At 24.4% G+C, this 13,509-nt stretch overlaps 1 protein-coding gene across 1 annotated transcript; it reads left to right on the top strand.

The window, feature by feature from the left end:
- Positions 1–11,041: 11,041 nt before the first annotated feature.
- On the top strand, positions 11,042–13,142 carry LOC137833089 (bZIP transcription factor 18-like). Its single transcript, XM_068641462.1, has 5 exons — positions 11,042–11,371; positions 11,450–11,540; positions 11,841–11,967; positions 12,093–12,212; positions 12,903–13,142. The coding sequence occupies exons 1-5, from the start codon at positions 11,247–11,249 to the stop codon at positions 13,031–13,033; spliced, it is 594 nt and encodes a 197-aa protein (XP_068497563.1). The 5' UTR covers positions 11,042–11,246; the 3' UTR covers positions 13,034–13,142.
- The last annotated feature ends 367 nt before the right edge of the window (positions 13,143–13,509 follow it).

Raw genomic sequence — 13,509 nt, 5'->3', positions numbered from 1 at the left:
ATTTTTTTAAAATATATTATAGATTACATAATTTTTAAGCTATTTCCAAATTCAAAATTAACTTTCGAACTATGTAATCCGAAATATGGGGTGACATAAAAAGGATAAAAATGTATTTTCATATTTTGTATAGGAGTGACAGAAGAACATATGAAGGTGTAGGAAGAAACAGTCCCCTTAAACATGTAAACATGATGGGCTCAATCCAACTTAGGTGTTGTATAGTTTTTCTTCCTGCACCCCTATAATTTCTTATTGCACCCTCATAATTTCTCCCACCCTTTTAATTATTTAAATTCCAAAAATATTTTTCTGAATTCATTTTTTTTAAAATTTTGAATTGTGGAAGCCAAAAACTTTATGGATTGTGCAATCCATATTACAAAAATTGTATTGTATTAAGGATTATGTATTTATATTCCAAATCATGAAGCTTGAAGAAATAAACTCATTTTCGTTTTAGTGGGAGGAAAAAAATTCCAAAAGCATGAAACAATGTTTGTATAATCACGACATTTCACACACCCTTTAACCACATTGACTTACAAGCAAAAATAGGTGAATAAGATGAAAAGGAGTTGAAGAAGATAAAGAAATAATGAAAAAGATGAAGAATGGATGAGAAAAATGAAAATGATAAGTTCACCATCTCTATAGAGGTGTAGGATTAAACCAGGGGTGGAAGAAGAAATGCCCTTATTTGTTTTGCATGTGAACTTGGGCCTTTGACGTCTAACTTAATTACTTGATTGGTTTTTGTAGCCATAAGTTGATCTTTTCAATTATTAAGTATATAAATTAGAATTTTATTAAAATTTATAACATAAATCCACTTAAATGACAGTATATTACGAAGAAGGTGTATATTAAAATAAAAATATATCAAATTCAATTTAATATTAATAGTTAAAATTTTAATAGCTAATTATTACATACTAATTTAAAAATTACTTTATAAAATATTAATAATAAAAATTATTTTAAATACAAATAATTTTTTAGTTTTTAAAATAATATCTAATTTAATTAATATAGTAACTAATTATTTTTATTTTTAACTTTAATTAATATTTAATTAATTTCTTGTAATATATATATAAATTAAATAACAATAAATGATTAAAGAAGACTAATTATAAACATCCACCAAGTAATGATGATTATTAAATAAATAAATGAAGTCCAGGATACCTCACCAGACAAATATAATTATAAAGTAGCTAGATAAACATGATAAGGTTGTATATTTCACTGAACAAAAGTAGTCATAAGATTAATAAATAACTAAATAAATAAGATAAGATTAACAAGACCTTATTTGATAAATAGTTATAAAATTAACAAATAAATAAATGAAATGAAACTACAAACAATTCAGTGAGAAAAAAATAATTATAAAATAAAATGAATTTTCTCTTACTTTTTGAGATTGTATACCACAATAAGATCATTCATTAGAAATTACTTTTAGATTAATATCTATTTAACATTTAGAATCTAAAGTAGTGAATAATTAAAATATTGGCAACTAATTAAACACTAATTTAAAAAATAATTTATAATTTTTTATTAATAATAAAAATTATTTTAGATATCAATAATTTTGTAATTTATAAAATAATATCTAATTTAGTTAATATAGTAACTAATTAATTTTATATTTAATAATTTTATTGTAGTGATAGGTACATTAGTTTTAATAATACTATTTCTCACCATTTTCTATAGAAAAAATAATTATTTTTATTTATTTTTAATATATGTAATAATGGAGAAAGAGATATCTTTATTTCTAACTTATCTCTTTTCCTACGAAGAGATAAGTTTATTTTTAAATTTTTTATTATTAATTATTAATTTTGTTATTAAATATTGATCATATAATATTTTTAAAACTAATAATTATTTAAAATTAATTTAATTTAATACATTATATTTAGACAATATTATTATAAATTTTGGGAGTTACGTGTAACATTTTATAAACTATGTAACACAAAGAAATATATCCCTTTAAACTCAATCTCATATTTGTTAAGTTTGACAATTACATTTTGTTCAAAATTGTTTTATCCCTTACACAATGTATTTTTAACTTAATTTGAAAATAGATCCTATTATGTATATTGATTTTTGAAATAATTATAAATTAAAATTTAACTTATAAACAAATAAGTCTATTTTTGAGAATTTAAGTTGAAAATAAAGTTAATTAGTGTATTAAAAAATTATATTAAATTTGAAATTTAAATTAATAATGTATTTGAAAAGAATAAAATTTAATATTAAATATGAAACATTTGATATTATGTTAGAATATATGTTGTGAAAATATGAGAAGATAGGAAGAACTAAGGTTGAATACATGAATAACGAATCCTTTTATTTTAAACCTAAATACTGACGAACAATTTTTAGGTCTGATCTGTTAAATCCTCAAACTCTGCAAACTTAGTTTGAAAAGGTGGTTTCCACACTTGAAACTGATGTTTTAAAATAAAAAAGTTACATAACTAAATATCTAGAAAAAGGAATTACATTTTATTTGATATAATTTATTTAAATAGATTTATCTTTAATAAATAAAAGAAAAAAAAATCCAAATTTATAAATTTATCATGTTTTCTGGCTGGGCCCATAAATTTGCCCATTTATTAACACATAGGGCTTGAAAATATCACTTTAGAGATGTAATTTATATTGGCAAATTCTTTCTCCATCTTATGTTTTTCATGCATTTCTATATAAATTGGGAAAAGTAGTTTTATTTTTTTTAAATTTCTTAAATAACTCTAGATGAAATATAATATTATCTTTTAAATAACTTCATATGCATCAACATATCACTCTTTCGGTTGTAACACTTTCAATTTTCTCTTTCGGTTGTAACACTTTCAATTTTCTCCGACTGCGTTGAAACTATACTATCGTCTGAGATTTTTTTTTTTTTTAGTTTTATAATCCATTTTTATATCTTGTAAGTTTTTCTTTTGAACTTCTGTAATTTAAAAAAAACAAAAATTCAACCACAATCAATGAAACATCATAAAATTTATATTAATCATAAACATTTATCATTAATCACCATAAACAACTAATATCACTTGAAAATGAAGAAAAAAAAATACCAAACTCTATCATACTTCTTAAAAAGATATTGTTAAAATCAAGTTTAGGGTTACTCATATTTTTCGTATGCGTGTGCTGATAAACTAATTAATTTAGGATTTATTCATAGAGAATCATTTCATTGATATAATAGACTTACATATAGTCTATTCTTAAATTTTTTTATTAATAGATATAGTCTACCTATGTATAGTTTTTGTTAACATATGAGTTTTGGTCTAGTCTCTCCATATTTTTGTATTTTTTTTTTTAATAATACTTTTTTCATGTGATGTCAAATGATTGTTGTTACTTGGAGTGTCAGCCTAACTGAGATGTCAAATAACATAGTGATGTCTAACATGAATTTTATTTATAAAACAAAAATATTGTTAAAATTAAAAAAGGTATGAAAATGTAAAATATTGTTGGAATAAAAAAAATATGGAGACGTTGGACAAAGTTATGGATGTGTGGGAAAATTTGCCATTTATTTTATATATTCGAAACGTACGATTCACATAAAGTTTTAATAACTTATATTAAGTTGAATTCTAGCTTCTCAACATTAGTTCCAATTAAGACAAAATTAAAAAAATCTTAAATGCTGGACCAATATTTCAAGGAGATAAATTAATAAAGCATTGAATATAGTGATTAGAAACGTCTAAATGAAAAAAAAAGTATACAGTATTTATAAAATAATTGATATAATACTTAAGAAAATCCTTTTCAAATAAGCCTATTAAAACGTTGGCAGACCCACAGTTTTAAAAAACAAGTTTATCTGCAAGATGATCAAGGTAGATAATTCGAGAAATAGAAAATAATATTATATATAAAAATTACAATTTTGGTCTAAATATTAAAAATTAGTCACAAATAAAATTAGTAACTGATTAAGTGATCAATCACTATTTTTTTTATCATATACGTATAATGCCTCATCTAATTACATAATTCAGTTAATGATTTAGTCACATAAATCAGTGATCGAAATCAATAATTATTTTTTATGACTTATTTAGTGATCAATATTTTATCCAACTTGATAACCTATTTTTTCTTATTAATTTTTTTTTAACTTTTATATTAGGCATAAAATTTGACATTTTGGCTTGACAACTCAAATAATAACAATTATTTGTTACCATATAAAAAAATATTATTAAAATAAAATATATATATATAAACTATATCAAAAATCATATATTAAAAAAAAATTATTGATTGTATTATTTTTTATTTTAATTTACTTTTTCAAGAAATAACCTACTTTGATAAATTATTGTTATATTTTTAAACTTTTAATTTCTTTTTAAAAATTAATACCATTAATTGCTAGTTTATTTCAAAATATTTACCTTTTCAAGATATAGTAAACTATTAATTTTTTGATATTGCTATTTCACCTAGACACTTAAATGAATCCTTAACTATATTTAACATTTTAAATAAATATATTGAAATCTATAGTTGATTTAGTCACTGAAATGAGTAAACAATTAAGTGACTTTATGTAATTACCGAAATAAATGAATGACAAATTTAATGACCAATTTGTATGGAAGTTTTAGTGATCATTTTTCGGTTCAACTAATGAATGTTTTTTTTCTAACTAAATCAATAACTTGTATTATTTTTATTTTATTTTTATTTTCCAAAAATGATATAAATCGTAAATTATGTTTAAGTTCCTTTTCCAAAATTAATATTAATATTACTATTTTCAATTGTAATTTTATTTCAAAATATTTATTTTTAACTATTAAAGCATAAGCAATAGTGTCGTAATTGGGATCACGAGGGCACAATGATAAAAATCTTTGAAAAATAGAGGAAGTGTTCACCCATAGTTTAAAAAGAAAAACAACGAAAAAATCTAAAAAAAATAAATAGTATGCGAATTACACCTTAGAACGTTCATCCTGAAACGACACCTTTAATTAAATAGGTTAAAAATTGTTATTTTTTAGAATGTTTATTTTTTTCAAAAGATAGCAACAAAAACATATGTGAAAGATAAATAAAATATTTTTAAATATTTTTTTTTATTTGGACTCTACAATGACCTTACTCCTAAGAATTTTCATTCAAAATAAAAAATTAGGGACTACGCAATTTTAAAAGTCAAAGTGAATCCGACAAACATTTACTTTGTCCGAAGATATTTCCATTCACAATAGAAAATTAGGTATCATGTAGCTCTTAAAGTCAAAGAGATATTTGTTTGTTATATTTTTTAATTTTAAAAATATTTATATTTTAAAAAATTTACATTTTGTATGATTCACATTCATTAGAGTATAAAATAATGTAAGTGACTATGATTAATACTCTTATGAATCATATTAATCATATTGCATTCAATTATATACTATGAAAGACTCTAATCTCTAGTCGATGTGAGATTTTCAACATGATTTGCATAAATTTTATTTAAAATTTTTTTAATAAATTTTCAAGAAGAGATATTGAGTATAAGATTGTGTCCATAATCACACAAATACTTAAATGATTATTTTTATTAAATATAAGATGAAAGAAGTCATACAAATATCTAAAATTTATTTAGATGTATAAATGTAGTACCAGTTTTCTTTAATAATTTTATTTTGTTTATCACAAAAAACTGTTGTTGGTTGTGTATGTAAAAAGTGGATGACAAATACTAAAAATGTTGGGCCAAATGAATGAGTCCAAAGTTTTAAAAAAAACTGGTGCATTTATTAAAAAATGACAAAATGCTGGGGATTAGAGTTGGAGTAGTAGTGTAAATTACCTTATTTGTTCAGTATTTCTTTCTAAATAATCTCAATATTATCATACGATGTGTGTTGTTCCTCCAATCTAAATTGTTTGTGGTTTTGATAGAAATGTTGTTTTGGTTTTGAAAGGAAGCAAGTTGTTGTTGAATTCACTATTTGATCTACATTTGTATATGTATGAATGTGTGAACATACACATAACTGTAAACCGATATATTTACTTTACAACGGAAAAATGATTTTAATCGCTAAAATTTTATGAAAAAAATGAAGAGAAATTCCATGTGTCGTTAATTATGATGAAATATTTGATACCGTTAATTAATTACTTTGGTTGTTTAAAAAAATATATGTTTAATTTCAAACATATTTAATATTAAGTTTGGTTATATATTTTTTTTTCATTAAATTAATTTTTATTCTTGGTTCAAATTTTAGATTATCCACACTTGTAATATGGAAATGATTGAAATTAGTCCAATGATTGTTAATTTTTTTAAAAATTGATAGTTTTTTTTTAAGACTTGTTTGTTATTTTGATGACAAAATGATGTACATTTCTAACTAATGCAAAATTATGATTTTATGACAACTAAAATAAAATAAAGGAGTGAGATAAATAAAATAAAATAGATAAAATGGACTAGCAATTAGAGATAAATAAAATATTTGAAGTAAATAAAACAAAACAAATATATAATAACTGAAATAAATAAAATAAATGAGATTACATCAATGAAAAAATGAATTAATAAATTAAATAAATATATATAGATGATATCTTCTACTACAAAATAAAAATTAATTTTAGAGAAAAATATAATTAGTTATTGGCTAAATTAAATATTATTTTTTATGGGCGACTTCCTACAGATTAACATATTAGACAAAAAGTTTGCATATATGTTCTATGTATATGCTTTGTGAAAAACATGAGAAATATATTCAACATTTATTTTTTTGAATATTCTAATACTTTTTATATTTGGAGTTGGGTTTAACCGATTTTTCTTACTTCTCATTTCTTTAATAAGGATGATATTATTTCTTTTATTAAGAGTGATGGTCCTTTGGTTAAATTGATTAAGCTTGTTGTGATAACTTTTTCTATTTGGATGGTATGACATATGAGGAATTATACTAAATTTCAGGATAAGATTGAAGTTTTAGGACTATTTCGGTAATTAAAGATCTAACTTTTCTAGTAGGAAATTCGTCTAAAACTTCAATGAAGAATGATATGTTGGATTTCAACGTGATTAAGTTTTTTGGTATTAATACTCGCAGTGGTAAAGTTCTTCGTCTTCTTCCTGTTAGATGGAAGTTTCCTTCACTAGGCTAGGTTAAAATTAACACTGATGGAGCTGCTAGGGGTATTTTGGTCTTGTTACTTGTGAATGTATTTTTCGTGGGAATATGAGGGAGTTTATTGGTGCTTTCGCGTTTCTTGAAGTTCAGACTGCTATGATTACTATGTTTTATGGTGGAGTTATACATGCTATAGAGGAAACTCAAAAGATTAGGCTTACTAATGTCTGACTTGAATGTGATTCTGCCTTGGTTTATGTTGCGTTTACTAGTATGACTAATGTTCTGTGGATGTTTTATAATCGATGGAATACTTGTCTTAATTACTGAGAAAATCAGGTGTAGTGTTAATCATATCTTTCGTGAGTGGAATCTGTGTGCTGATAAGTTAGCTAATTTAAGATTTATTCATAGAGTATAATTTCATTGGTATAATAGGCTTCCATCTAGTTTGTTATTAGAATTCTCTATGAATAGGTATAGTCTACCTATGTATCGTTAACATATTTGCATATTTTTGTATTTTCTTTCCTTTTTTTAATAATAATACTTTTTTCATGTGATGACAAATAATTGTTATTACTTGAAGTGTCAGTCTAGTTGAGATATCAAGTTGAATAGTGATACCTAAAATGAAAGCTTTTATAAAAAAAATTAAATATTATTTTATAGATTAAATATATTATTATTTAAAGTAAATTTTATTATTAATAAAATTTATAAACTATCTTTTAATATCTAACTAGTTATTAATGATTTAACTACTAATTACTTAGCAAATACTTGATAAATTAAATACCATTTTAAAAATAAATTTATAAACTTTATTATAAGTAATAACTTTTTTAATCCCTAAAATAATAATTAATTTAATTAATATAGTATTAAATATTTTAAATACTAAAATTAATGATTTCATTAATAGTATTTTCTACTCTCCCTTTTTTTTTTCTCTCTCTTTTTTTTTTTTCATTGTGGTCCCTATCTGTAGCCTCAAAGAGATTAAGCTTCATTAAATTGCAGCGGAAGGTCTTTTCTTACCCGGGCTCATCTCTTCTTCTAGTGCATTCATTCTAGTTATTTTTTTAGTCTTTTACTGCACAAAACTTATACTTTCCCATCAAATTAATTTTATCTTATTTTATTTATTAAATTAATACCTTTTATTATTTTTATTTTTTTTCACTCATGTTTTAGGAAAAAATATCTGTAAACAGTATACTTTTAATAGGAAACTATTGCATTGCAAAATTTCAGACGTTAATTACAGTTTTGTGTCCCTAACCCCACAATAATTTTTTTTTTGAATCCTTTTAATTTCAGTTACAATTGTTGGTGCTTTACACATGGAAAGATAATTGCTGATAAAAAAAACACATGGAAATGTAATAGAGTATAATACAGGAAAGAAAATCAGTTAACTAATAGATGTTTACATGTAAGAACCAAATTAAAAACTAATTATATGTACATGGGTTAGAAATATAGGTTTCACTTAAAAAAGAAAAATACATATTCATTCAAAAATTTTAAAACTGATTCTATATAACATGTGGACCTTTTTACAAAAAGAAAAAAAACTGTCGCCATAAAACTTGCTAGAGAAGAAAAGTAGAACGATTTTATTGTAAAACTACTAGAATAATAATATAATGTAAGTTATCATTACAAGAAAATCATGAAATAAAAACTAATTTTTAGATATCAAAATAATTAGTTACAATAGAAACTAAAATAGAGACTATTTTAGAAACTAAAAAAAAATTGGTTTTTAAATTAGTTTATATTATTTTCTATTATTGTTAAATAGTTTCTAAATTAGTATCTAATTAGCAACTAAGGTTTTAATTACCAAACTTTATAAAAAAAAACTAAGGTTTTAATTACCAATTATTTAGTTTCTAAATTTGATAGCAAAAACTTTGGTTGCTAATTATATACAAATTTAGAAACTATTTAACAATAATAAAAAAATAATAGAAACTAATTTAGAAACCAAATTTCTTTTTAGTTTCTAAAATGGTCTCTAATTTAGTTACTATTGCAACTAATTATTTTGGTTTCTACAAATTGGTTTCTATTTCATGATTTTCTTATAGTGAATGAAAATGTTAAAATATAATAATAAAAATTTAAAAGTAAAGATTAGAAATACAAAGATGAAAAAAAAAAGAACAGCAACGAAAAGAAAAGAAAGTTAATATTTAATATCCAATAAATTTTACGTTTCATCAAACATTTTCTTATAAAATATATACAATAGAATTTATTTCACTAAAAACTAATTTTAAAAATTAAAATAATTAGTTACTATTTGACTATATTAGAAACATTTTATAAACTTAAAAAAATCATAAATATTTAAAGTAGTTTTTATTATTAATAAAAAATTATAAAATAGTTTTGAAATTGGTATATAATTACTTCGTATTCTGAATTAGTCTTTATCTAATTTAGTTAATGCAGTGACTAATTATTTTTTGTCTCTAAATTTAATTTTTATTTAATAATTTTATTGTAATGTTTTCTTCCTAATAAAAAGTGTAGGCGGTCAAGAGAAGTAATTGTTTACCAGAGAGAATGAGAGCCAAAACATAAGGATAATGATATATCAACAACAATTTCATCCACTTTAATATTTGAAAAAAATATTATTTTCTTATAATATAATATTTTATTTTTAAAATTATAAAGTAGTTGTTTTTTACTATTAAAGTGTCAAATAAATTTTATTCATAACATAAACTTGTAAGTATTAAAGGATGTATTAATAAGTACACTTTAAGCCTAACTCAGCCTCATAATACCGACTTATAAGGTGATGTTTGCACCCACTTATATAGATAACTTATATACTATGAAATGCCTTAATCTCTAGACTTATAAGGTGAGGTTTGCACCCACTTATACACTATGATCACTTATATATTATGAAATGTCTTAATCTCTAGGCTTATAAGGTGAGGTTTGCCCCACTTATATACTATGATCACTTATATACTATGAAATGTCTTAATCTTTAGTCAATGTTGGATCTCCAACACCTCCTCACGCCGATGCTACCAACTCGTGTGAGACTATATATTATGGCATAACAGACGGATAACGGGTGTCCTGATAAGCCCAACAAACAATCGCTAGGATAGACTCAAAATGACTATGATACCATATTAAAAAGTGAATTTTAAGTCTAATTCAACCTTATCAAACTGACTTATAAGGTGAGGTTTGCATCCACTTGTATTATATAAGGTGAGTTCTGCATATTAACACCAGTTTCATTTATTTGACATAAAACAAATATTATTTTACTATAAATATAATATTTTATTTCAAAAATAATTGTTGAATGGTTGTCTTTTACTGTTAGAGTGTAAAAAATAATTATTCAATAAAAAATAGAGAATAATACGTTCACATCAGTTTCATTTCATCTACTTAACTATTAAAAAAATTATTATTTTATTATAAACAAAACTTAGGAAAATGATATATTTTGACCACTTAAAGTTTGTATACAAATGTTATGAGTTTAAAAATAAATATAATAAAAAATAAATTTAAAATTAAATGATATAAAAAATATTAAAATAATAAAATTAAAAGTTGTAATTGGGTAATTATATAAAAAAATGTGAGTTCTAAACGTATATTATCCTTATTCTTATAAAAATATATAAGTAGTGGGGTCAGTGTGGCCCTAAGCCAAAGCATTCATTGGTCACTAAGCCAAAGCATTCATTCGTCCATGCGGGCATGTGATTTGAAAAGTTTGGATATCATAGGGCCAACACATACAAATGAGGAAGGGTTTCAGGCGAGGGAGTAGTTTAAATACGAGGGGTGTTCTTCTCCTTTGCATGCTGCAGGAGACAGCTACACTAATTTGTTGTCTTGTTAAAACCTGTTCCTTCATTTCTGTATCACAAGAGTATTAAGCCAACTTCACATAATCAGCATCAATATTAATGATGCTATAGAAGTTTTAATCAACCTGATTACCTCCTTCCCCCTTTAACCAAAAGCATTTTTTTTTCACTTAGAAATCAATCCATTCTGCTAATGGAGCAAAGTGAAGGGATGGGAAAGGAAAAGATGATTCTGGATTCTTCTTCAAATGCTGAACAATCCCAAGCTGAAAAGGATGATAAAGGTCCTGTGGAACAAATGGATCCAAAATTAAGGAGGTAGGTTATTTTATTTCAATTTTGTAGTGATTGTTACATGGAAGTTTTCTAACATAATCGTCTTCAATTTCCCCGCAGAATGTTCTCTAACAGACTTTATTCACAAAGATCAAGGCAGAAGAAGAAGAAAATTGTTGAAGATTTAGAAGAACGGGTCAAAATTCTGGAGGTGATTATTGTTATTGATGTTTTTTTTTTAAATGAATGTAATGGAAAATGTTATCTCTCAATATTTGAAGTGAATTAAATAGCATTATATGATCTGCATAATCAATTTGTTGCTGCTGTAATATTAGTAAGGTAATTCTTACCACAATGGTAGGATCCTTGTCTTATGTTGTGGTGGATGAAACTTTTCATAGTTATCTATGTTCAGATCTATGTTTTTTTAGAGTAGCTACATAGCTAATCGGTTTCAAACATTTTTATGCTATTGTCACATTCATATGGTATGTGTATTCATACGCAGGATCTACTACTCCGACTTCAACCAGAACAGGCTTACTACCAAAACCAATTGCACAATTTAATGATGGAAGAACAGACAATGTTGCATGAAATGGAATATCTTAAGAGAAAGGCTTTGCTCAGAGAGGGTAAAGTTGTTTTCCTCTTTGGAATATATGTTTGCATGTTTCTGCATAAAGCTGTTTCATTAGGCCAATTGGCAAAACATTAATGGAGATATAGTGTCACTAATTTTGAGGCATTGTCCTTTTAGCTGAAGATGAGAAGAACAGGAACAAAAAGAGTATGCTAGAGGAAGTTAAGCAAGACCAATTGCTTCATTTGAATAGTGATCCATTGGCTGGAGTGTCCTTTGATACATCCTCATATCAAGGTAGCAAAGCAACAAAGCTTGTGTACTAATTATCAATAATTTTAACTGCATGAAAACTACTGTTAATTAAACATTTGTTGCTTATGTAATTGTTAAATGAACACTGCTATTTCGTGCCAATTGTTGCATATTTAGATAGCTGCTTGGACTTAATAATGACCATACACTAGCAGATCAAAATATATAAACAGATTGGATAAAAATTTAAAATCATAGTTTTAATAATTATGTATTTTTCTATCATACAAGCACGCATTTGCATTTAAAATATTTACTATTTACTAGAAAAGAAATGTTCATTTCTTTCTGTAGAAGGCAAAGCTTACCTGTCTTTTGTCTTTCATGTATGATTTGTTAACGTATATTCCTGATATTATTCTTTTTCCTTAATGTCAGTCCCAATGAAATGATGATCTTGAGTTCAAAGTTTTGTTTGAGCCTTTTATTTCAATTTTATATTAAAACAAATTACACAAATATACAACAAATTAAGAGTACATACAATATTTTATATTTAATCAAAGCAAACATGTTCTTATTACTCGCTCCATTAATGAATAAGCTTAATTATTTAAGGTACTTGAATAAACTGTAGAATATATATGTTTTGATTATTAACTTTTTTTCTATTACAGTCATGAATTTGTTCTGAGCTGAGATTTGCTTATACTTGGTATTTTGAGTATAAAGTTGCAGGAAATGGAGCACAGTCTTCATACATAGCTCCAGAGGCAAGGCAGATGGGGGTAGCTGCTGTGGCGGATAGGCATCAGACGGATCTTGCAAGGGCAACTGCTCAAAATCCCAATCCCAATCCCTAATTAGCCATTTCTTTACATCAAACTCTGCTGCTTTCATTGTGATTTTCTATAACTGTGTTTGCATTTAATGTTCTTGTTTCATTAAAGACGATTTCCATTGTTATTTAATCCTGGATTTAAATGTTGTTTATGGTTGTTTTTAAGAGACTATTTATAAAATAAATTGTTTTACTTTTTTAATTTATACATATCTCTCTGGGTATATAAGTCATCATAAAGAACTCCGAAATTTTTTAGTTTCATGGATGGTGGATGATTGTTGTATTGCTTTGTTGGCTCTTTAGGGTTTAGGGGTGTTTGAAATATTTGGAATGCACGCGTTTGGTTATTTAATGATATTTAGGTTTTTAGAGTGGTTGGTGCTTTTGCTTGATGGATTTGAAAGGTTTGGTAGATGTTGGATTATGTTTTTTTTTATAAGGTTGTTTCACAGTAATTTATTTTTTTTATATATATTTGTTATTACTGATAAAAAA

The sequence above is a fragment of the Phaseolus vulgaris genome, chromosome 6 (assembly GCF_000499845.2).
Source record: "Phaseolus vulgaris cultivar G19833 chromosome 6, P. vulgaris v2.0, whole genome shotgun sequence".
Taxonomy (NCBI): domain Eukaryota; kingdom Viridiplantae; phylum Streptophyta; class Magnoliopsida; order Fabales; family Fabaceae; genus Phaseolus; species Phaseolus vulgaris.
The sequence above is the reverse complement of the archived record's forward strand: the minus strand, read 5'-3'. Positions and strand labels throughout refer to the sequence as shown.